General features: G+C 41.2%; 1 protein-coding gene across 6 annotated transcripts; it reads right to left on the reverse strand.

Moving 5' to 3' along the window:
• Nucleotides 1-1,170: 1,170 nt before the first annotated feature.
• LOC138690059 (uncharacterized) lies at nt 1,171-25,079 on the reverse strand. Of its 6 annotated transcripts, none has more exons than XM_069807367.1 (7): nt 24,592-25,027; nt 20,189-20,293; nt 15,530-15,753; nt 14,151-14,242; nt 13,977-14,043; nt 12,584-12,722; nt 1,171-2,516 (listed from the first exon to the last, which is right to left on the reverse strand). In XM_069807367.1, the coding sequence occupies exons 3-7, from the start codon at nt 15,538-15,540 to the stop codon at nt 2,472-2,474; spliced, it is 354 nt and encodes a 117-aa protein (XP_069663468.1). In that variant the 5' UTR covers nt 15,541-15,753; nt 20,189-20,293; nt 24,592-25,027; the 3' UTR covers nt 1,171-2,471. The 6 variants fall into 6 exon arrangements, 1 of the variants encoding a protein (XP_069663468.1); XR_011328846.1 differs by lacking the exons at nt 1,171-2,516; nt 12,584-12,722 and adding exons at nt 7,197-7,950; nt 9,002-9,165 and having other exon boundaries at nt 13,999-14,043; nt 24,592-25,079; XR_011328845.1 differs by lacking the exons at nt 1,171-2,516; nt 12,584-12,722 and adding exons at nt 7,197-7,950; nt 9,002-9,168 and having other exon boundaries at nt 13,999-14,043; nt 24,592-25,079.
• Between the last annotated feature and the right edge of the window lie 72 nt (nt 25,080-25,151).

Genomic DNA, 25,151 nt, shown 5'->3' on the forward strand with positions numbered 1-25,151 from the left:
CGGTCCCAGAGGATCTGAGCTGCTTAAGGACTCTCTTAATTCATTAGGGAGGCTGGAAGCACAGGCTCACATTCCTGTTTCTTTCCCAATTTCTGATATTTTGCAAGTAGCATTAGAAACATCACTTGCCAGGGTTCCCTGACACTTCCCTTTATAAGTCTTTATTTTCAACTTTTACTTGCTTCACCTGCACAGATGTTTCCCATGTGGGATTTTTATCTCAGAATAAGCATATGCATTCCTTAAGTTTTAACAAAAATGGTTGAAAAATTCCCTGAAATGGGGCTAGGGGAAGAGACAGCACTGTTTTGCCATGACAGCAAGTAGGTAAAACTTTATTTTAGAAACTGTCATGCCCCTATCCTTTGGAGGATGGACATTGTATTTGGTAGAGGTGGCCTTTCCCCCTTCTACTGTTGCTATGGAAAACAGCTTTTCCTTGGCAAGGCTGTGCATTTGAAACATTTTATTTGTGCTCATTACAGACTTGTTAGAACTTGGCTGCTAAATGTTTGAGAGGGTTGTAGGGGCCAGCTCGGCTCTGTAAGCATTGCCCTTGGGGAAGACCTGGGTGGGCTCCCTGCAGGGCAGGAGAGGCTGAGCAGTGCTCCAGGCAGCCAGGCAGGAGAGCAGGAGGCTGGACGCCTGGTTTTCCTGCCTTCCCAGCATGGAGATTCCTCCAGCAAGGAGAAGGAGAGCAGTGTGGCACAGCGTGCTGGTGGGAGAGGAGCTTACAGGGCTCTAGGGGGAATAAATGCATAGACAGGAGTCTGAAAACCAACGAGAGAGGAGAGGGAAGTGGGGAAATAAAAGGGGAAAGGAGAGAAACCTCCCCGGCCCTCTTCTAGCTACTGAGAATGCTGCTGTGTTTTCTAAATTCATTATGCTTTGCTTTAGGTTGTAGAGGAAAAGTTCCAAAATAGCATAAGGTAAGGTCAAACACTTGCTCCAGGATAACAGTAATATCAAAAAACATATGCTGTGTTGTGTTATCACCAATTAGCAATTGCTTCCACTGTGACAAATGGTCTCTGAATCACCATACTTCCAGGGTAAGGAATACATAGAGAGTAATTGTGAGTTACGTACATCTGAAGTGTTTATGTAAATTCTTATTGTTAATAATAACAACAACAATAATGACAATAGAGAATCCCCTGTTTTGCATGGTTGTGGTTGCTCAGAACAGCTGTTTTAATGAGACATCTGCCAGTGAAACAATTTGGCCTGAGGATAATGAATAACTGTTACTTAACTGAGACAGTATTAGCATAAACTCTGCCTAATGGGGACACATTTGGCCAGTGAATAGTGATTTCTTGGTACTTATCTAGGTGTTTAATAGTGAAAATTACGAGCTTGTGGCAAAAATAAATGAACAAATGAATAGTCATATAGTATACAACGTGATTTTTCTGGTTGCTTTAGTTTGAAATACCTTAAAGGGATCTTGTCAGAGAGTGAATTATTCAAAACTTAGGGAACCTTTGTGGTGGGTGCTTGGAAATGTTGGAACACTGATGATCGCTAAGAGGCATGGTCTTTGTCTTTTACTACATTAGTTATTAAAATATGAAGACACAATCATTTGTATCCCTATTCTATGGCATTATTTTCTCTCATCTGAATCTTTCCATATATCCATTATGCAGGTATATGCGCATATGCGTGTTTAACACATCTTACCCTGGATTGTTTCAAAGCTGGGTAAACCAAACATCCAGAATGGCATTTCAGGTAGGGAATTCTGTTCTGATAGACTGTGCTCAGCAGAATTGCCAAATTTTTATAGTTCCTATATAGATGTGTTTCAGAGTGCTGAGACAACTGCATAAAAACTTTATGCTGTGATGGGCAAGCACAGTGGTATGTTCTGATCAAAGTTGCAGACACGATTTTGTAGACTACTGTTTGTCCACGCAAGAAGTAAAAGCTTGCTTCTAAGTGATAACATTTGCTTTCAAGGGAGATGGACTCTGTGTGTGTGTGTGTTGGCTGTTATCACCTGGCTTTAAAAAAAATGCTAGCAAAAACTATGTTCTTTCTGAAATAAACTAGAATAATGAGGTTAAATGAGAGACCAGTGCAGTGTGATTCAATTTATTTGGCCAGACCTATGAATGAAATGAATATGAACCATGGGACATTTGAACGCTGTGAAAAGCTATCTGCTATTTCTCTTGAGGAAACTAAATGAATCCTTTCTCAGATAAGATAAGAAAGACTGTTACCATATTAGTGAAAGAATTTACCAGATTTAGAAGAATGCCAGACAGTCCTTCATCTCATATTTACAGCTGTCTTTTCCTGCATATAAAAAATGCAGCTCCTGTCATGTGGTGACTCTGAAGGTAGAAGTGAGGCCTTGGGATCTGGAAGATGGAGAAGACTTTGGTCACCTGTAAGCAACTGATGTCTGGAGCTCTCCAGAGAAATACACACCATTTGGTGGGCAATCCTGACACCTGCCTTCATTCTGGAACACTGGAACATTCTGGAACTGATGAAATTCCCATCTGGGAAATGTTAAGAAAAATTGACAATTATTTTGAATGTATCGAAATATCCTGTTTCTTTATATTGATTACTTGATGTATTGATATAGCAACATATATGTACCATTCCTATATCACGTCTAGTGTTAGAAATGTCTGGTGAGAATCATTCGTAATAGTCATGTATGTTTGAGCAAGGCAAGTAGACTCCCTTTTAAGCAGGAATTTTAGGCTGTGATTCATTTGACCTATTTTAGACACCTACACTAAGACAAGATGAATCTGGAGAAGTGAATCATACCTGTTGTGTCTCTACTGCTCCGGACTCTTGCTGAAACTGCAGCAGAGTTTCTGGGGGCTGCTCGAATTTCCTCAAGTTAGAGCACCCCAGTAAGGTTCTCCAACAAGTAACAAAAATCAGAGCCACCTCTGGAGTTTGCTAGCATAGCTATGTTGCTTAGAAAAGGGAGAGAGTCTTGCTGCTGATGGCTTTTCTGACAGCACACCTAAACTGGGTTATGTTGGCAGGTTGGTGGGACAGCAATATTGATTTTGGAAAGTAAGACAAGCCCTACAGTCAAAACTTTTTTCACAAGGACAAGCCTTTCTTGTGTACACTTAGGGTCCATCATGAGCGGGGTACTACTACTCCTTTCAGCACCTGCGGTGGGACTGAGGAAGCTTTGAAATCTACAGGAGGGAGACGCTTTTGTCTGGCTGAATGTAGGTGATGATTGCTGTTTGCCCAAGAGCTGAGATCAGCGCTCACAGAGGATAGTGTCCCCACTCCATAGCACTCCACCTCTCATCAAACATTTGTGGGAGTGAGCTGGGGCGACGTTCTTTCTTTGGTGGCCTGGCCACCTCTACCCCAGCTTTAATGAATCAAGGCAGTCTGCTCTTAATTGCACTTTGCATCGTGCTCATTGTTACGCCTGGCTTGGGAAAAAGGGCAGAACAGTTCAGATTGGAAGGGATCTCAGCAGGTCATCTGGTGCAACCCTCTTGCTCTAAACTGACTTCAAATTTACATCAGGTTTCTCAAACCCTTGTCCAGTCAAGTTTTCACTATATCTGTAGATGGACATTTCAAGCAACAGCTCTATTCAGTATAGAGACTGCAATCTTTGCTTACCTCTGTGCAGCTACAGGCTGATTTTGAGCAAAGGGCTACTTCGTGGCCTGGTGCAAAATCACAGATGAAATATGCCAACATACCCTTAGCATGTTACAAAGTACTAGAAAAAGGACATATAATTAAAAGGTCCAAGGACAAATGAAGAGAAAGTGCTGCCCTGTATAGAGAAAGCACTAGGGGAACTTGCACAATACAGCTATTTGGGGAACCGGCACGGACTTGAACTCTTACTTGCTCCAGCTTCACAGACTTAGTCTTGGCCAGATACCTCAACCATTTGGCTCAACAGCATTCCAGAAACAGCCACATTTTCAAAGTGATGCAACAGGGAAATAAATTACCTCTATTATGTGAAAAGTAATAGGTGTGCAGTTTTTGAGAAGGAATTCTGTGAGCAAGAGACTGAATTTGTCTTGGAAAACTCAGATACCAATAAATACAGGTAATATTGTGCATGCACTAATTATACACACAGGCTTGCACACAAATTTATATCCAGACCACATGAGTATTTCATTATGGCTTGAGGACTCTTTGGACAGCTTTGAATTTCTTGCTGGAATCGAAAAACTAGTGCTGTAGCTGGCTGTCTCAAAGGACAGCAAGTCAGACATAAGTTGTCAGGGTTGGTATGAAATATTTTAGCCTTAGTTATTTTACAAACTAACTAAAAAACTTTGTTTTATTGTTTCTTCTTTCTGCTCACCCCCCACAACTCCTCTGTACCCTTCAGAAACATTGAATAGAACTGATTTAATCCAGGATGTGGTTGTTCGTTTGCCATGTCCAAAGGTACGTGTGCTTGAATCAGAGGGTTCGTACTAATGACTTTCACCGTCCTTGCTCTTGGAGGTACATCAAACTTTTGTGTACATGAAGACTCTGTAAGGGAGGCTGTGTTCTCAGAACTGAGCTCGCACCCATAAACTTCTTGCTCCAGTCATAGAAATGTCACGCAGCTGGTGAAATTGCTTTAGCCCTCCCAACCTCTGGCTGATACAAGGCTCATGTACTTTGACCGCGAACACTACTGAAGTCCATTAATGGCCTGCTTTTATTACATTCTTTCTCATCCACAGAAGTAATTACTAGAGAAGTGCACGTTCTCTGTGACTCTTCCCACTTGAGCTCTCCCCAGAGCCAGAAGGACAGTGCATATTCATATGGAAGAATTAAGATCAACCTTCATCCTCACACTATATTTTCCCCAGCATTTTTGGAAGTAACAGAGAGGAACCTTCGTAAATTTAAAAAATCAAAATACCTTTAGTGAGAGGTCAATAGTTTCTTATTCTGTGTCCAGCCAAGGAATATAATTATTGTGTGAACCTCTCTGTAAACTAGAAACAATTTTGGGGCCCGAGGATTGCTCTGTGTACTCTCCCGAAGAACTGTAAGATCTCCTACTTAGTGTGGGATTAGTTGTACAACTGCTAACAAAATGGGGTTCTGATCTGGGAGGGGGGTTCTCAAGTGTGCTCATATAAATGCTAAAAACAATAAGAAAAGTCATCTAGAAGGATTGCTGGAGGTGCCTTAAAGGAGCTCTCTTTTGACACCTCTGTTTATGAGTAGAAGTGCTTCCTTTTCAAGATGCACACACACAATTTGGGGAGCATTTTCTCTTTCTTTTTTTCCCCTCTGATTGAAGTAACCTTTCCGCTATGTGTGTACACTATAAGTCAACAATCCTTCCTCTGCTGCAGGAGCTCAATTCATTGCTTAAAGGAAGAATAAAAAAGAAACACACACTGGATCAAAAAGAAACAAGACTGCAGGTCTGAGAGAGACTTGCCCTTGGCATTTCCTCTTGCCCTGCTCCCACAGGCAAGCAAGACTATACGGGCCCTCTGTCAGTCTCATGGAAATACATTTCATCTGAAGTAAATGTTACCCTAGCCCACAGATGCCATAAAGAAAAATGTTGGTCTTCTAAAGTTTAAAGGAGTGATCTCAATTGTGGAAAGGGCAGTGGCAAGTTTGGGGAGGCATTGCTTGACCTCTCTTGATCTAGACTTTGCTGATAAATGCACACAAAGTGGCCCAACAAAGAATCCAATTATAAAGTGATTAAGAATGCTGAACCTGACAGTCCCCTTGACTGGCCAAATGTGTGTGCCCTGGCTGTGTGAAACAGAGGGGCTCCTGCTCATTCTGTGCTGCAGGTGAATGTAAAACAGGATTTTGGGGACTTCAGCTTCTACTTCAGAAAACAAGAGGCTTCTGGCAAGAGTTGTGGCCATTGTAGGGTTAGTCTGTCGCTCAAAGGAATCCATTTCAAGGGTGAGTTTTAAACATGTCAACAAATTATAGTGCCAACATGTTGTGGTTTTTTAACATTGCTCACCAGGTTTTCACATGCTATGTACAATGTCACTACAGAGCGTTTTATGGTAATGGCAAATCAGAATTGAATGCACAGCACTCTTTCGCCAGCAAGTCAGACTCCAACTATTTGAGCTAAAGGAAAACCTGTGTAAACTACCAGTGAGAGAGAACTTTAACACACATATGATCTGCCCACTGTCCAGGAAACTTATTGAAAGTTACCCAGTTTAGCCCATTCCCCATTTATGTGCAAAAGCAAATTGCTGACAGGAGCCCTCATGCCTCAGTTTATAGTTTTAAAAGTATTTTTAACCCAAAACACTTACTTCACTTTGGCTTTTTTTCCCTCAAATATGTGTCCTCTGGCAAACAAATATCATAAAATTCTCTCCTGAATCTTCCTGAGCACCCTAACCTGGGCATTAGTGACCCAAAATTCCTCAGGCCTAGGGTGCTAACACATTTAATATTTTTCTGAAACGACAAGAGAGACTTGGAGAATAAGGAGAGCTCTGAAAACTCTCTTCTGGCTATCTCTCCACAACAGAAACAGCGGGAAGAAAAACTTCACAGCAAGTATCTGCTGCCTTTCTTCTACTCTCCCTCCCACCAGTCATCACAATATGGGAAGGCCCTCTTATTCCAGAGGCAAATATCACTGGAAGGCAAAATACTGCAGAAATTCCAGATTTTAATGAACAAGACCCCAGATTCCCATGTCTTAGTCAGCAACACAGCTCTAAAATCCCATCAAAGCTTACAAGAGATCTCCAAAGCTCTATGTCAGAGCAGCCAGGACTCCAGTTACCTACGAAGCTCCCCAGCTTCCCTGTGTGTGCTAATCCTGCCAGTGCCCTGGAGCATGTGGGCTGACAGAAGACGTTCCATGGAGGCTCAACTGGAGGTGACTGTTGCATTCAGGATGTGAAAGCAACAGGCTTAAACTGAACCTGGGGAAGCATGTTCTGTTGACGGCCAAGTCTTCGGTTATGACACAAAAGATGCAATAAGCAAGAGATATACCCCTGTGCTTCCATTGCACAGGAACAGAAGAGGCAGCTCTGCTTGCCAGAGATGCTTACAGAAGCAATAGAGGCTTGCTGGCTTCCAAGGAGATGTTTAATGCAGTATCATCATCAGTATCCTGGGGCAGGACTACAGCAGGAACTGCCAGCAAGATCTCTCCACAGGTAGAGGGATCAGTGCATGAAAACAAATAGTAGCGCTCAAGAATGTCAGATTTCATTTGGAAAGCGATTTTATTGTGTGATTTCCAAGGTGTTATTACTATTCCAAGTAAAGGAAAAAATATTCTAAATTTATAATGTCCTTTTAATCCCGTATCTTAATTGGTTGAGAGGAGTATCTGCCAGTGCAGAGAGAAGCAACAGGTTTTTAGAGTAATAATGGAACTACCTGCCCCTACTGCGCTTTTCATCAGCAGATCTCAAAACACTTTACAAGAGGAAGTCAACTTCACTATTTCTATTTTATAGAAATAGTTTATGCAGTTGATATTACACTCTTTTTTTATGCCTCCATACACAAGAAAAGGATTTTGTAATGGAACAAACTGTCTTTTGCAATGAGCAAATCACTAGTATTTAATTAAACTAGAAATGGGATGATGCTCATCAGCAGTTTTAAAATATCCCTGACTCCACACCTCTGGGAATATCACTTTTATAGTCAAATAAGAAAATACACAAAACATAAGATTTGCATGGGAGCTTTAGTCTCTCTTTTATTTCCATAACTACTACTAAAGCCTTTCACCCTGGACAAGGAAGAATAAATACCTTCAATGAAGAATGTGCAAAAGTTCAGTGAAGTGGTAGAATTATCTAATGGCTAATTTACAGATGCACATAACCAGAGCAAAGAGGTGACAGTTCTTTATACCAGCTGAAGTTCCATTTCCTGAATTCCTCTTCAGAAGCATGGTGTGTGTCTTTGATCATGGCACTTCACTTCTCTGAATCTCTGATTCTGTTGGGGCAATGATCTGTTAAAAGTCTGACATTTTCAAGCACAGAAGAAAAGCACCTTGTTGCTAGCATTCCAAGTATTATCAACATTTGAGAACGCAGGCTCGATATTGTATGTGCGCATGATACTGTATGGCATGTATGTGCACTCAGAGAATTTACTGATCCTGAGGTGCAATTTCTTAGTTTTCAGAGAGTACATTTGCAAGGAGTATCTGATATCTTGAATAGGTATCTCTCTTCCTGTAGGATGGCAGCAGCTTTCTCTTTCCCTTCATGTTGTTCAACATTAAAAAAAAAAACCCAAACCCAAACCAAATACCTACAGAAATCACCTCTGTTTTATTGTGAAACACTCTCCTTTGACTTTTCTACCATGTCAGTCCTGTAATTAAGAAACCCCCTGACATATACTTTTATGTAAACTGTAGGTAAAAGCATACTGACGGTGATCCCACAAGGAGTCACAGCCTCATCCACTTGTTCTGCTGAGCAGGCTTTCTAAAAGCAGCATGTGATCTTGTGTTCTTTCTCTAATGCCCAGGGTTAATTCATTAAAACAGGAAAAAAAAAAGGAAGAGTTTGCTGCCTTAATTCATATTGTTATTTAAAAAATCAAAATTTAGTTTTCTCCTCTTTTGAATGCACTGTTTCTCTCACTTAGGGAGACCTGTTGTCTCAGAACATGATTTGTTCCACTGGAGTGGTAGGATTTCATACAGGCATACCCATGCTAGCTTTGGACTCTACATCTCCAATACCCATGGCAATACAGAACTGAGCCCAGAATAAATAGTTGAGCATGCGATACCTCAGACCAGTTTTACTGTCTGCTCTAAACTTAGCGCTACTATTGCCATGCTGATAGAAGTTTCAGTGGCTCTGTATGAGCTGTAGTTAGAGCTATGACAATGGTTTTGTAAACCCTTATTTTCATTTTTTCTCAAAACGTGTTTTCATCCAGATATTTAGTTTTCCTTGATCAGGATTTTATGAATTATTTTTTTCCCTGTAATATTGGGGCAGAAGCAGAGCACAACCGCACTACAAACCCTTATGACGTAACTTCTAGAAGAGTGTCTTCTGTAATTGCTGGTGCCGCTGCATCTTGGTGATTTCCTACGCAAGTCTATTAGTCATCAGAGATGCTGCTGGAGGAGAAGCTCCAGAAGAGGGTGGCACAGAGTAGTAATCAGGGAGGACAGGCCAAGGGGGGCTGCTAGGGCAGTGAGGTAGCTCTCTTATTCCTCTACCGTAACTGCTAAGCTAATGCCAGGAAGCTAATTCCTTTGGCACAAACAGTAACCTCCCAAATCCCAAGGGAGCACACAGAAGCTGTTCCGCAACACCCTGTGCCTGCCAGCCCAGAGAAATGTGCGATGGGATACGGGATCATGAGTCCAGGGTGAGAAACCGCAAGGATGTATCATTCATTACCACCACCCACAGCATGCCTGCAGATGTGGGACCTGAGAACAAGAGCGCTAGTGTGGAGAATGTCAGGATGCAGAAGCGTGGTAGGCTGCCGTATGTTGGCAAGCACAAGATTACCTAACCCATGGTTAGCATGCAGTGTAGGCAGGTTTTATTAGCAAAGTTCAGACCATGATGTGCTAATTAAAGAAGAGGTTGTCCTAGTTGCTAAGGAAATGAATGCTTTCTGTATTGCTGCTTCTACCCCAACAAAGCATGTTCTCAGCTGTCCCTCCCGATGCGTTTGCCAGAAAGAGGGGTCAGGGCTTGATATTGTTGCTTCTGTGATTACAGTGCTCCCGTGAGCTGATTTTCAGGTCAAGAGTCATAGGTGAAAGAGAAGCCAGGGAAAAGTAGTTTAAAACACTCCTTTATCAGGTACCTGTCTAGTGACAAGCTCCTCTTAAAACTACTGGTTTCAGGGTTTATTGTTTTGGTTTTTAAGCTCAGTTCTGCTTTTTTTGGGAAAGATGCAGTCCAGACTAGGAGATTTGTATGCTTTAAAATTGGTCTAACTGTCAGCTCTTCTGTAAGGCAGAGGCTGACTGAGTGCTGGAGCCAGTCCTAGAATGAAGGAGATGTAATGGTTTGCATTTTTTATTAGTAAAGAAGCTGGCTAGCACCAGACAGGCATTTTGCTTAGCTTAGTCTCATGAGAAAGCATTCTCTGATTCGTTATGCCTCTACCATAATACATACTGTGCATAGGCAGCTGCTAGAAACATAAGGATGCACCAATATCAACAGGACTGAAAACTGCATATTGTGAAGTTAATTTGTAAGTGAAAAACTGTCTTCGTGGGGTGGTCCATTGCTGGCTGCTAGTCCCACAGCAACTCTGCCATCCTTCATTCTCAGTGGGAGATTTACATCAGTCCCAGCTTGAAAGTTAAATGATTGTGTACAGCATCTTCAAAGCATTTTTTTTTCTTTCCCCTCTGCATCCTCCACGGAAACCCTGTCACCAGCACGACAAACCTTTCTTCTCTGTCACTCTCTGGGGCAATGGTTGTCTGGCTGTAACTTTGTCTCTGTGAGATCCCAGAGACATGGCCCTCCTGTGTCATGGAGATGGGCAATAATAATAAAATTCTCATTAAGAGAAAATTGTCTCTGTCTTTGGGAGACAATACAGCTCTACATTAACCTCCAGTTTCCAGTATGCTGGACCACTGTATTTTTTTCTTCCTATGCTTTTATTTCCTGAAGTAATATTCCTCTAGCTATTACACCGGAACATGTTCTCTTTACTTCATCTGCTTCCCTCCTACCTCAATGCAGACATTGCAGCATCTGGCGTCACCCTTCCCTACCGCCTGTTCATTGCTGCATTCTCCAAGGAATAAGTTGCCATTTTCCAAAGACCCTTGAAGTCACAGAGTTCCACTTCTAACTTTCCCTCTCTGAGGACTCTAACCCCAATGTGACATTTATTTCTCTTTCTCTTAAAAATGCTGCCTCTGCAATTTTATCTGGTCTAATTTTGCATTGCAAACTCTGCAATATCATTTTGCTAATTCAAATGTTTCATCCGCATTGCATTCTGCAGAAGGGGGCAGTGAAACCCTCATAACACAAGAATCTTTAGCTGAACTTCAAATTGGACTTGACAAATGAGCAGGAACCTCTTGCTGCCCCAGACTCATAGCAGAGACTGGAACCTGCCAAAATCTCCAGCTGCCTGCTGGAGGCAGATGTGGACTGTTAGACTTCAAATATTTGGGAGGAAGTTCTGAGAGAAGGAAAGGCAGCAACAGCTGAGCCTAAGTTCTTGCCCTGAGTTACTTTTCTTTGGTGTTTTGGTTGTTGAAGTGGTTGAGGTTTTTTCAAACAATCTTTCTGTTAGTAAAGCTGGAAACAAAAAGGATGAGACCTTGGTGCTATGATGAAGGCAGCATCTTCATTTGCATTTTGGTGGGGGCTTTATCAGTTTACAGGGAGGGACAAAAGCAACTGCGAGTATTCTCAGTGTCTGTTGTGTGAAGAACTGTGAGTGCCCATGTGGGAGAAACACTTGCCATAATTAGGTATTATTAGTCTCAGCGGTCAATGTTCATCAGAAGTTCATCCTGTCTGACACAGTCTTGGTCTGTGATGAAGCCTAGTGCTTCAGTGCTTGCCAAATTAACAGGAAACCAAGATAAACAAGACATCTCTAAAGATCTTTGCTGCATATAAAATGTACCAACCATTTTAAAATCTCTTGCAACAATCTGCTTGGATAAGATGTTAAATGCATTTATTGGAGATGCTGACATTTAATAGAGGAATTTACTTTCAGCATGATCCATATTGGTTAGTAAAAGGGGGCAGGAGTCCTTGAAAGATGCAAAGAACTCTTAAAAAAATTAGAGATTGTTCTCTACACTGTATTTACAAATCAAATATATCAGTTCTTGCTTAAGTTCTAAGTTAATTTGTACTCAGGGTGGATATTCATAAAATGCCCTCTCCTTTTCATTAGAGATCAGATCAAGGATAAGCTCAGCCCTTTTATCTTAACTTTTGCTTTGGTATGTAACATTTGAAGACTGACTGACTACACCTCTTTAGTGCACAAGCTCAGGGAGGGCAAGAGCCAACACAGCTGTTTTGTCATTCCCATTTAACCTCTATAGGATTATCATTATTTTACTCATTAATGTTCCACTGCCTGTCATCACATTCAGTGGTCTTTCTATTCAAGTTGGTTACTGATGGGACAGTTGGGCTCAATAGTTAATTACTTGTCAAATTAATCACTACCTCCACATGTGAGACACATCTTTACTGGTATAGAAAGTGTACTGCATTTCCAAGGAGGAGGTTGCAAAACTAACTAAAGGTATTTTGAATGTTCCACAAATTGTATGAGATTTGTTGAGCTACCCATTCAGTGTGCTGGGAAATCTGTGGGTCGCTATTCAGAAGATTTTAGTCTTATCTGCTCCTTCTCTAAGATTTTTCTCCCATATATCATTTTAGTTACTTCCTTCAGTTCTCTGAAACAGTAAAGTCTCTTTTTCCTTCAACCTTTGCATTTATTTTTGCATAGGTCTCTGGCTCTATTGTGCCTATTCTTTCACCATGCTGCAATCTCTTCCCCCTGCTATTCTCTCCTCCCCACCACACCTTTTTTTCCCCCCCTCACATGTTCATAATGCTTATTTTTAGTTACTCACTTTTGGGGACTTGCATTCAAAGACCATCTTCTTGCTCAGACACTCCCAACCTCCTCTGGAGGCCAAGTATCTGTCAGTGTTCCCAATCCTCCAGCAACCTGTCCCTGCGTATGGCTGGAGCATTGGCTTCTTGTCGTAACTGTAGAGGAAGGAGCAACAGTGACTCTTTTACTGTTGGCAGCCATCCTTCTTTCCCTCCCATGTGCTCCTCATCTAGCAATACCCATGAGTTCTGGAGAACCCATGAAAAAGTCATCAGACTGGCAATTTTACATTTTCCAGCATCCCATTACCACCAGCATCTTAGGAGCTGAGTTCTGAGTTAGATACCAAAGATATGAAATGTGTATTAAGATTACATAATGTTCTAATCAGGTTGTGTCTTCTTGCTGAAGGAAAAGATCCTCTTATGGGCATTCCCTATGCTTTTTATAGAATAGCAGTGTAAAAAAAGGTTGCTAATTTTCAGTGCCTACAACAGTATGAGCATTTAAATGTATATATTCCCAGAGGAGAACCAGCATTAACAGTGAGTTAAAGCTTTCAGACTGTAAATCCCACCAACGCAAGCCATAAAGGGAAAAAAAATAAAATAAAAGAAACCAAGAAACAAGCAGCAAAGTTCTTCAGTGCCTTGTCTGTGCTCCACACAATTGTTCTTTATTCTGGCTACCTTTTACTCCCTCCCACTGCCCAGATGTTTCCAATTGCACCCATGAATTACTGCTTTAACAAATCAAGGAAATCTGGAAACATATGAAGTGAATATATCACAAATTTAGAAAAGAGGTTCTTATAACTACAGAAGTACAGAAGTCAGGTTGATTTCTTTCTTCCCGTCTGAAGAGAACACGTGTCAAACTGAAAAACTAGCTCGGTATCACATACAGATTACTGCTTAAGAACTTATTCCCCAAAGCAATGTTTTCATAACACCAGTAGTAGTTTCCGCCTAACTAGTTCTTTACTACTGAGTCTTTTGGTTCTCTCTGAAACAATTACTTCTGTGACAATCAATTCAGACTGTTTAATTATTTTTTTTTTTTTTTTTTTTTTCAAATAAAGGGACTGGTAACATAGGGGAAAAGAGCAGATTCCTGCCGAAATCAGTGGAGAGATTCAGTGCCTGATGGGATGTACCTCACCTGTGTTTTTAGTGGAGACCCTGCAATTCTAGGAGGGGATTCTGCATCACTCTTTCACCAAGTCTCACAGTTCAGAACACAGTGAGACCGTTACTTTTATGTGTATGTGAATATAAGATAAGGTTTTAAATAATTTATGGATCTGTCTACTTGGGAGGGGGTGTTGTTTTGGCTGCTGCTTTTAGAAAGGCGGTGAGTATAGTTGTATGGAATGTGAATAGCACTGTATGAAATTACTTATCTCTCACCCAGAACTACTAAGAGTAATACCTTTAGGTAGTATTTCTTGATAGAGAAAAATGTAGTAAGATTTTCCTAGAATTAAAAAAAAAAAGCATTTAAGTTTACAAATATATATAGCAATCCTACCTAATAATCTCTAATAATGATAAATGGTTCATGCACATTTCGTTTCCACTCACCTTCTGTTCCCATATTGTCCCAGACTGGGTCACCTTCCACCATTCCAAATCTTTTAAGAGCCTGCCTTTTTTGTTTGCTTCTTTGACAAAACCTACCAAAGAAAGAGGTGAACAGGGCACACCAATTTTTATAATTGCATCAGAGGGGATTTCTGGTATACATGTAAGCCCCAGTCCTGGAAACCAGAGCCAGCTCAACACTTCTCACAATATATGCAAAATGCAATGTTTCTGCCTCAAAGCAGAGGGACTAAGGATGGGGCTGCTATTGCTATGGGAAAGGAATTGGAGGGAGACAGGCTGTAGACCATATGGAAAGTGTCCACCTCCAGCAACTCTGAGAGGGTGGGTAGCGTGTTGCTGGACACAGCACTGGTGGAGAGACGTCTGAAACCCAGAAGTGGACATCACAGCAGATATCCTGCCTGTTCTCTGGGCGGTGGCAGCTGCAATCACAGCCGCCAACCTGGTTTTCCATGGCCCTGGCATAGCCAGTTGGACCACTGCTTACCTGGTCCACACCTGGGGCTAGCCTGCTGCAAGGGTTTACATATTCCTATACAAGCCGCCTTGATTTCTCTGAGAAAACTGGCAGCATGCAATGTTTAGCATGTCTGTATAGCTTTTTCAGAGTTGTGGTCTCAACACCCATAGTCTTTGGTGACTCACTGAGGCTAGAGGTGGGATCTTCAATCTTGTCCCAAAGAGTTTCAGACCTCCACCGAGCCACAGCACTTGCAAGAAACTCTGGAAAATTCCTGAACTCCTGCAGCTTGACATCAGAAAACCATGTAAATATAAAGAACCTGAGATAATTTGCAGTGACTGCTAAAATTCACTTGTAACTTCCTCTCCCTCCAAGTCCTGTTCATTGGGACTCATGTTACACAGCATGTTCAGAATCCTACCTAATTTCCATTTGTTTGGGGCATAGTTTTTAACATGCATGCCGATTAGAAGGTATGTAATTTTTCTTACTAACAGCCTTAACCAGTAAAAAAGACATTTGTGCCCACATTTCCACCAGTTACATTCCAGCCTGGTATACTGTTGTGTTCATTTCACCTAAACTTTTTAAGTACCTGATGCAACTCTTCGGTTCCTTCCTCTTTACCCACCGCCTCCTCCAAGTCCACTCCGTAGTGTTACTTTACGGTGTCTGGTTTGCTTTGACACTGTCATCCCCCGGATTTAAACAGCCAATGTACTGCTGATGTGGTTCATCAGGAACTAATGTCTAATCTCAGGAAAGCAATAGGTTTGAGCAGCAGTACTGGAGGCAGAGCTGGTAACACCCGTAGTAGCTACAGGAAGAAGCTAAGGAATGAAGTGTATGCTCTACCCATCTGCAGAACAGTTTGCTCTACTACCCAGCTTACCCTGACAACATTGTGCAAGGTCCCCAGGCAATTGTTGTGATTGTTTGCCCTCAAGCCGTTTGGGATTTTGACACTCAAGTTGGCAGTCTGATGTTGAAGAATGGATCCTTCAGAAATATGGTAAGGTTTCAGCACTGTCTGACGACATCTGCCAGCTGAAGACAGTACCCAGGAGACAGATGAAGTTTCCAGAGCTGAAGATGGAAATTTCTTTTTTCTCTTTCCTGCTCAGAGAGAAGTAGGTGTGAATTTAAACTGGTGGGGACAGGATATTTTTAGTATTGTATTTCTTAGTAATTACTATTAACTACTTGTCCTCCTGCATTGACTCTTCCCACTTCATCCAATTTTAGAAAATAAGTCCATATCATTCTGTCCCTGGTGAAATGACGCACCATCTAAATGAAACATCCACACTGCTTTCAGATTTCTAGAGTTAGCAGCCTGCTAAGAAGTTGACACATCGCTTTGAGATAACCATCTTCACTCTCTAGAGAAAGGCTGATGGCCCAGGGTCTGCAAACATTCTCTTCTGAGTTTTAAACTTTTGTTTACAAAAGTAAGGGAAGGAGATACGAAAAAAGATAAGGTATCATCTACATGTTTGCATCAAAATTGGCAAGTACAGAGTTGTGGGGCTACTGACCTTGTTATGTAATCCTGTCATTCAAGGGATGTTCATCAGTCCAATACATATTAAGATTCTAGGGTAGAAAGTGTCACTTTCTGACTACGCTTTGCGCAGAACTGCACAACTACCCTATGGCCAGGCTGGAGATTGGGTCTACTGAAATTTTCTTCAAAGGATGCCTCTGAAGTATCATGTTAAGCATCAGTTATATCAGAGATGTACACTATGCTGAAACTCCATTGCACTGTGTATCTGAGGCATATTTGTGAAGTCTCAAGCTCTCCGGCCAACCCAAACATTTTGTGACAATTGACTTCAAGCATGTCCTTCTTCTGAGGCTATTCTTCGCAGCAGAGGAAACTGAAAATTAATATTTTCCCAAAGGCTACCTCCTTTCCTAGCAGAAAGAACATAGGTCTAGAAAATTGACTGGAACATAGTATTAATTCAGCTGGTGTAATTCCTCTTTCAAATCAGCCTTCTAATGTCTTAAGACAGCATGCTCTGCTTGTATTTCTACTGGATTTGACATTTTGTCACCTGAAGTCAGTTATATGGACATTCTGCTACAAGTTACTGTAGGAAGGATAGGCCACAACTTTCTTTGGTCTGAGTCTAAATCTGCTCAACAGTAGTAAGAGAGGTTATCAAAAGAACCATTGTGTGCACCTGATTACTAGTATATAAAACAATTGATTTACTGAGGTAATGGGGCAGATGGATGGAAATCAAGCAATGACAGCTGTATCTTCTAGCACCCAATTTGTTAGTCAAGTGTCACTTGCATCTGAGCCTTTACCATGTGTATGCTGGTGGATAGGGTTGTCTTCCTGTTTGTGCCCTGTTACACTGATGCTGGCAAAATATTCTTAAAAAAATATAATTCATTAGTGCCACAGCTTCTTCAAAAATGCTCAGAAGGGAGTATATCTGTTGTGAGTACTATTTCAGGGAGCAAACCCCAAATCTGATGGCAGAATCCTATTCTAACTGTAGCCTACAACAAACACAAATGGTTTGGGGTGTCGTAACATTCGGAGACCTTCAATGTCTCTGTTTTTCTGGCATAAAAGACATCTAGGCATCTGACTCTTATTTGTGCTGCTTAGGTTTTTTCCTATAAATGTCACCGCTAGAAAGAAACTAGGAAAAAAAGCTTCCTTTTCATATAGGCACTTGTAAGGAATGCAGTCAGTACAAGCTTGAAGCAACAAAAACTTCATTAAGACTCCATCTTCTTTATTCTTTTTCTGTAATATTGAGCCTTACACACAAAAAATACATTAATAGAACATCGCTGTAGTTGCAAACTCAAGTACACAAAGTTAGGAAATGACAACTAAATTCTCATATGCAAACAGAATTTGATAGCCCTTTTTTTTCAGACTATGATACAATTCCTAATTACATGATCACAGAGTGTTTTCTACCAGACCCTTACTTTATTTGATGTGCAAAAAGGTCAGGTACAGACTTCACGGCACTGAGATCCTGTGTGTTCATTGGAGAAGTGATGTTTAAAATTATTCTCCCTCTCTGTAGATTAAATTCTTCTTTTAACTGACTTAAACACATGCTGATTTCATTGGAAACTTTGCTTGATCTGGTCATTTCTTCTAGGTGCTGCAGGAACTGTGTATTCTGATGCCATCTATGGTAGTAAAAGCTTATTCCTTTCCTCTGTGCACAATCTGATACAGACTGCAATTTTAGAGCAATGCCAGCACCTGTGCGGCTGCCAAGCTCAGAAATGCAAGTACACACACAGAGTGTAAAATATCTATTGAATTGGTTGGGCCTTTTTTGTATCTGTTGCTGGATTCCTTCAATGTCACCTTCAGACTCTGAAGGACTGTCCCTTTTCTGGGTCCAGCCTTGTCTCCTTGGCCTCTAGCATGTCTGACAGCTTTAGTTTCACCTAAGAATCAATGGAAAAAACCTTACCGTGTCAAGATACAGTCTGAATCGCAGAATATTGAAGTGTTAAAGTACTTCTCTGAAAAAGAAGTGTTTAATGTTGACAGGTTCATTGGCACTAGTATTGGTCTTGCCTTGTTGCTTGACCTTAGCATCAACTTCCCTGTAACTGCTGTTGAGGCTGAGGAGGATTATCCTTTTGTTACTGACAGTTTCACTGCTGAGATGGGGTGACCTTTCCTATTCTTTTGCCAACGTAGCAAGTCCAGATCATAGCTCACAACTTCTCAAATGCCAGCAAGAACATAGAAACTTTCTTTAGCATTGACAGTCTTGGCCAGAGAACTGGATGCAGCTCACCGTCACATCTCAGCCCCAGCAAAGGAACATTTTAGTTTATTCACAGTACACTTATGAAATACACAACCACTTGTGGCCACTAAATGAGTTCATGTTTGTACGCCTGGCTGTTCGGACTATGCTCCCTGTTTATATTCAGAAGCATGTAGATATATTTTTATTGTGCTTTTTTCTGACAAGGACGTGAAAGTGGACTTTCTTCTGTCAATTTTGTTAAACTGCCAGAAAAGATTTGTATTGGGCAGTCTTACTGTTGTGATGGCCAAAAAGCAAATAAGCCTGAGTCATTAGACTGGATCTGGGTTTTATTTTACCCTGCCTTCATTGGAGAGTAGCAGCTGTAATGCATTTCTGCTTTCTAGAGAAATCCTCTAGAAAATAATTAAAAGAATAGCCCTCATTGGGAAAAGATATGGAAGTTCTAGGATCTGACTGATAATTATGGTCATTTATTTTTGGTCAAAAATATTCTTATTTGACTCATTAGGTAGTGATTCTTATAAGTAAGATTGGGGTAATTTCCTTCCCCTCAGTGCCTGTTTTTAATTCAGGTATTTTTTATACAGGTTCTAAAGGCCTGACCATTGATACAAAACTTAAAATTATTTTAACAAGTCTTGATATCATGCATTAACTTGTGATAGGATCTACGTTTTTATCATTCAACTGTTTTAAATTTGTTTACATTTTATATTTACACTTACTCTTTAGTCCTATATAGATTTTTTTGGTCAGACTTACAAGAGCTTTAATATAAAATCAGCATAAATGTGACAAAGGCAGACACGTTACTACTGACACTCTGGCTGCCTATGGAAGTAATCCAAGCATTCATATGGCACCGTCCAAACATGCCTAACCCACTGACTTAGGGACATCGGAACTGACAGATGATGCTGGCCATAAAGGACATTGCTTGGACTGCACAGAACTTGTCCATCAGTTTAACAATTCTTAACATTCCTTACTTAATCATTATTAGGCTTACTGTTGTTGGTTGTCTGAAGAGGCTATTTGACTGTGGGAATAACTAATTTGTCACAGGTATTCTCTGAGTTTGTATAACTGGCAGTTATTCCTACTTTCTGGCAGAAACACTCTAAATGATTGAATGAGCCTTCCCGCTCTCTTAAAGAAGACACAATTTTTCAACTACTGTAAGGCCAGTTTTCCTTCTAATTAGCATCCTGGCTCTGGGGAGGCCTGTATTGGTAACACTTTCAAAAGTTAATGAAGCTATTCTGAAAACAATTAAACCTTCCATGTATAAGACAGGTCCTTCTAATGGAAACAAAAGGTCTTGTTTTGATGAGGTAGAGTTATCTTCTTTTTCACCAGAGTAGTGAAAGGTGTCCTTAGATGAATTAAAATCTAAATGTGTAAGGATAAGAGCGGAGGAGTGATACATCCTGTGCTTTAATACTTCAAGAAAGGATAGCAGATATTAATTATACAGGTCTACAATTCATTTAAGGCTTTTCATAGTCTTATTTCACATTCATACGGCAGGGCAATAAATGGAGAAGTGTAACAAAAGAAACAGAGTAACGAGAGAGACAGTATATCCACTATTTGCTTGGGAGTGAGGTGAAGCAGTCAAATAGAAACAAGTACTAAAAAAGAACTTAATACGAGTGTGTATGTATATATGTGTATATATATTTTCCCAGAACATGGACTGGGACATAAAGGATAGTTTAGATTGAATACCCCTGAAATCAGTGCAGTTGCTCCACTGACTTCCAACATACCTTGATTTAGGCTTAAGAGAGGGTCAGTTTCACCTTCATAGACAATGAAGTTTAAAATTATTTTAAAGTTTGTCCAGTGCTGCTGTTTTTCTTTCCCAGAAGATTCTGTAAAGGAACGATACATGTTAATAAGGAATAGTTATGCTACTGCACAATATCCAGAATTTCACTGCAAAGAGCATAGGTGTGAAGATTCCTTTGTAGAAAAAAAAGAAACTTCAAGAACAGCACCTGTTACTTTTTTTTTTAGGATGCAGTTATGCGTTACTAAGAGCTCTGGAAATATTGGCATTGACTTTATGGAGTATGAAATAAAGTCTTTTCTGAGTTATATAGATCATATTAGCAAAATAGTAATCGACTATTTCTATAAGTAGAAATACAGGATTGACTTGACCATGGTAGGTCCAGACTTAAAGAAGTACTTTCAACCTGAAATCAGATTAACTTCAGAAAATTAAAGTTGCACTATATTTATTCTGCGTATCTTCACTAGTTTTTATGGTTTTAAAAGCACTATGCCTTAAAAAAGACCAACCAACTGAACAAACAAACAAAAAACCCCCAACTATTCTCTAAATGACTGAGTCACAACAAACGGAAAGTAGTAATTGACAGCAATGAAAAAAAAATCCACAGAAAGTTCTGCTGGAGATATAAAGTAAACAAATAGGAAAATACCCCTTTCCATCAAGTTTGCTTTGACATAGGGCATAACACTATCTAAGAGTTTAGTATGGATGTTTACCTTTTTGCATCTAGAAGTACAACTGAGTTGTGGGAGTAACCTATACGAAAATCAAAATAAGTTAACACAGAACAATCAGCTTATTGTCTGAAATGTATTTTGGCATAAAAAAGAAATAATTTCTGTTTCAATAACTTCATTTTCTTTGCATTCTGAAAGTTTTAGGTTTCCATGATGTTTTCTAGTCATTTAAAGGCATTCAGTTTACCGGTCTTTATTTTATTTCCAGTTCCTATAACCCCAGGGAATCTGGATCTTGCTCTGACTTTCTTGGGTTTTGCTGATTTTTCTTTTTTCTGTTACATGCACAGGAAAATCTCCATTAAATTTTAATTTACTGCCCGTTGTGGACAGCATATGTAACAGAGCTTCTACTTTATACTCAAGAACTGGGAATTTATTTTTCCAGAGTAGATTAAATTTCACTTATTTCTTGTCTGAAAGCCTTTTCCTACTACACAAGATGTTAACAGCCTGTTCTGCAGTAGTCCTGTATTCACTGCAGTGGCAGATGATAATAAGAATCTCAAGGGTTAGGACTTGTTTCAGACTTTTGGTCTTGCTCTTCATGCTCTGATACTATTAACGGTTGTGCAATTTAGCATCCAGAAGTTAAGAGTGGTTATTTATAAACAAAGATTCACAACCTTCTGTGTTGAAGTGGCTCAGTTAACACGATCCAGCCAGCCTGCTAAATCAGATTTGAATTTCTGTTCCCCATGAGAAGACCCCGAATAGTTGATTTTATGAAAAGTAGCTATTTCATCAACTCCACACAAAAGCAGGTAATGGAGAACTTAGCTTTGTCCATGCATATCCCACATCTCAACTGTGACACAGCAGCATCAGCCTCACTAGGTATTTAAAATGCTGATTAACCACAGGAGTGTGTGTGGAAGAATGGGGACAGAACACCTTCCTGGTCTTCAGGAATGTTTTAGCTTCTATTGCATCTGGCACATAATGCACTATTAGAGTCGTAAAGCACTTTTTAGTCACCTCCTGAACAAAGCACTGCCTTTTTCCTCAAAAGACCTCATAGTGGTTGTATTCAGCTAGAACAATGAAGCAACTGTAAGAATGTAAAAAGGACTTCACTGGTGTTAAATGAGAGGTGAACTTCATGGACTTATATAAGTTTGAACACTTGTGGGCCTTACTCCTCCCTTTCACGTAAAATGTTTATATTGGAAAGAATTGTGTTCTTTTCATCAAAACCTAGATAATATGTAAGTGTTTGGGGCTTTATAAACAAACTTAATCCTATTTTACTTACTGATGTTCTAGTGTAGTGAAAGTACCATAGCCTGTTTGAAATTGTGTACTGTTACGCCTTTATCTCTTGTTCCAATAAGGAAAAAAAACGAGACCAAACACTCATGTGATAATTTTACATCAGTATAACTCTATCATATAATACTATCTCAAAATTGACATGTTCCTATTAAAAAAGAAAGGCCTGGTTTACATAATTTTTTAATAATGGAACTGTTAAAGCTTTGAGATGTCCAACCTTATATAACTGTCAGTTTTTTTTAAAACAATATACTGGGTGTTACTATAGGTTTTGCTTTTTTGGTTTTTTTTTTAAATGTAAATAGACATCTCACTCCAGAACCTGTATAGCTTCTGGAGAAAGCTTCCTTCTGGCTGAATGAAATCTGAAGTGCAAATATTTGCATCTAATTTCTTCTACCTGTCCTTGGCATAAGGATCCTTCTGCATTGCTTGTTTACTCCATGTCCAAAGCAATTGCCACTTCAGGATTTTCAAGGACAAAGACTGATGAAGCGATTTTATGATGAATATGAAAGGATTACTTGCTTATAAACACAATTTCTGAAAAACTCTATCTTCACAGGTAGTCACTCCTCCTGTCCCTGTTAGGTTTTGTAACCTAGTGGTAATCACTCTTGGCTAGAGCCCCTGACAAACGCATCTCTGGGTTTGGACAACTGTTGTCCATTTTGTGAGTAGGTCATCAACCTGACAATGCAGAGCAATTTTAAGTAAGACATTGTTTCAGTATGAAGTTCCATCATTTGTCATGTATGGTGGTACATTAGGTAATCCTAATAATCCACGCTGCTCTTAAAACCTAAGAATTTTTGTGGGTGCTGAGAGTTCCCTGCTCTAATAGCAGATAAGAACATTTAAGAACCTGCAGAAATTGTTCAATATTTTGTAGAATCAGACTCTGACAATTTACTCATTTTTAAGACATAGTGTGAGACTAAAAAAAGTGAAACTGCTGAGAATTCCAGTAACAGGCAGTAGACAATCTGTTTTTATTAATAATGAAGCCATATACACAATCCTGTTTCCTCCTCCATACATCCCCAGCACTTTGTTCACTGTGACTGTCACCAAAGCAGTTACAATCCTTCAACAGTGCAAGAAAACATTATTACATGAAGGCTGATCCTTTAGCTTCACTTAGGAGAATGGGCAGAATAAGTCACTTCAGTATAGCTCATTTCTGACTTTGATTTGCTCATGAAAATAACTAGCACAATAGAGACCCAGCTGTATGTTACGGTAGCTTCTCCAGAAAATCATTCGTATCAGAATTAAATTCTTTTTACAGATATGCAGAGGTTGTTTTTCCCCCCTGCTCCCCCTGCAAAAAAAAGCTTTCCTAGTTGTCATAGTATGTAAAAACTTGCAGTTAGTAACACTTATGTGATATTACTGGCATGTTCAACATCATGATTTACTTGAGTTCATCTGATACCACTCTTGACTAAAGCATCAGGAAGTGGGTGCTGCTGGCGACAGAATACTAAGCTTGATGGACCAATGCCTTAATCGAGTCTGGCATATACTATCTTGCCATGAATAACCTGTTCCAGAGTTCGCAATATTTTGGTACGGCGTACTGCAAAACATAATTTCTGCCCACAATAAAGCAACTTCCGAGTAAGTTAAAGCATTTCAGCAGTTGATGTAACAAGGGAAATTAGCATCTGTGGTATCTTTTGTAGAAGAACATTTTTTCTTTTCAACTATTCCCTTCTGGGAGAAGCAAGCAGTAAGTACTGAATAGTATCCCTATTATTTCTACTTCTGATTATTTACATTGTTACTCAAAGCACGTGTATACTTGCCTTCCTCTTCCATTCTAAGAATTGATCAATGCCTTTTTAAAATCGAATTGTATGCACATTTGCTCCTCTCCTCTAATACCTGTTCCCCTCGCACTCCTCTTGAAATTTCAGGCACGCCCTCCACCCATACACAGAGTTTATCATACGGCCCCCTTCGTATGCCAATGTACTGCAACAATCCATTTTACACCGCTAATGAAGTGAAAGAAAGATGATGAATAAAAATAATAATAATAAAAAGAAGAGAGTTGATGGCTGTTCTATGCCCACGGCAGAGAAGGGGAAAAAAAGGGGGGGGGGGAAGGTGCCTTTATCACTTCACTCTGGGCACGCAGGGAAACAACACAGGGACACGCTGCGCCGCATTTAAGCGAAAAGACGCCGGTATTCGTTTCTGACGCCTCAACTAAAAAGTTGGGTCTCGGTCTCTCCAGCGTGTCCCCGGTTGAAGGCTGGGCGCCGCTTCGCCTCCCTGACCGGCCCCCCCGCCGCCAGCGCCTCAGGCGAGGCCCGGGGCCGGGCCGCCCCTCGCCCTTCCCCTCACTTACCGCAGCCCCGCTCCGGCACCTCACCGGCGCCCTCAGGTGCGGCCCCTCGGGGCGGGCGTGGGGCCGGTTCTCTCCTCACAGCCCCTCTCCCGCGGGACGGGCTCGCCGCCATGGCGGCGGCGGCGGCGCGCAGGCCTGCCCCCCCCCTCACACACACACACACACAACCGCCTCCGCCCGGGCCCAGGTGTAGCGGCCCGGGGCGCCGAGCTCCGCGGGCGGGCGGGGGGCCGCGGTGGTGGTGGCGGTTGTGGCGGTGTCGGCCGCCGCTGGTTGGGCGCTCGGCGCCTGTCGCTGGGCGGCGTGTCAGCGGGCTGGCTCCGCCTCGGCCCCGCGCCTCCGCCCGCCCATGCACAGACATGACACAGACACACAGTCACTGCAGCTGCCGCTGAGCCCGGGGCAGAGCGGCGGTCGGCGGCGGGTACACCGCTCCCGGTCACCCGCGGAACGGTAGTCGGCGGCCGCCCTCCGCTTTCGGCCCGCCGGGGTGAAGCGCCGGCGGCGGGGGGGGGCAGGCTCGGTACCGAGACCCGCAGGGGGGCAGCCTGGCACCGGAG

This window comes from Haliaeetus albicilla, chromosome 19 (genome assembly GCF_947461875.1).
Source record: "Haliaeetus albicilla chromosome 19, bHalAlb1.1, whole genome shotgun sequence".
NCBI classification, from domain to species: Eukaryota; Metazoa; Chordata; class Aves; order Accipitriformes; family Accipitridae; genus Haliaeetus; species Haliaeetus albicilla.

Bases quoted from the DNA above. Each gene is read 5' to 3' on its own strand.
- LOC138690059 (XM_069807367.1), bottom strand. The intron at 14,044-14,150 runs GTGAGTGGAAAC...TTTTAATTCTAG, and splicing joins GGACAATATGGGAACAGAAG to GAAAATCTTACTACATTTTT. The intron at 2,517-12,583 runs GTGAGTAACTAA...AACATTTCCCAG, and splicing joins TTGAATGCAAGTCCCCAAAA to ATGGGAATTTCATCAGTTCC.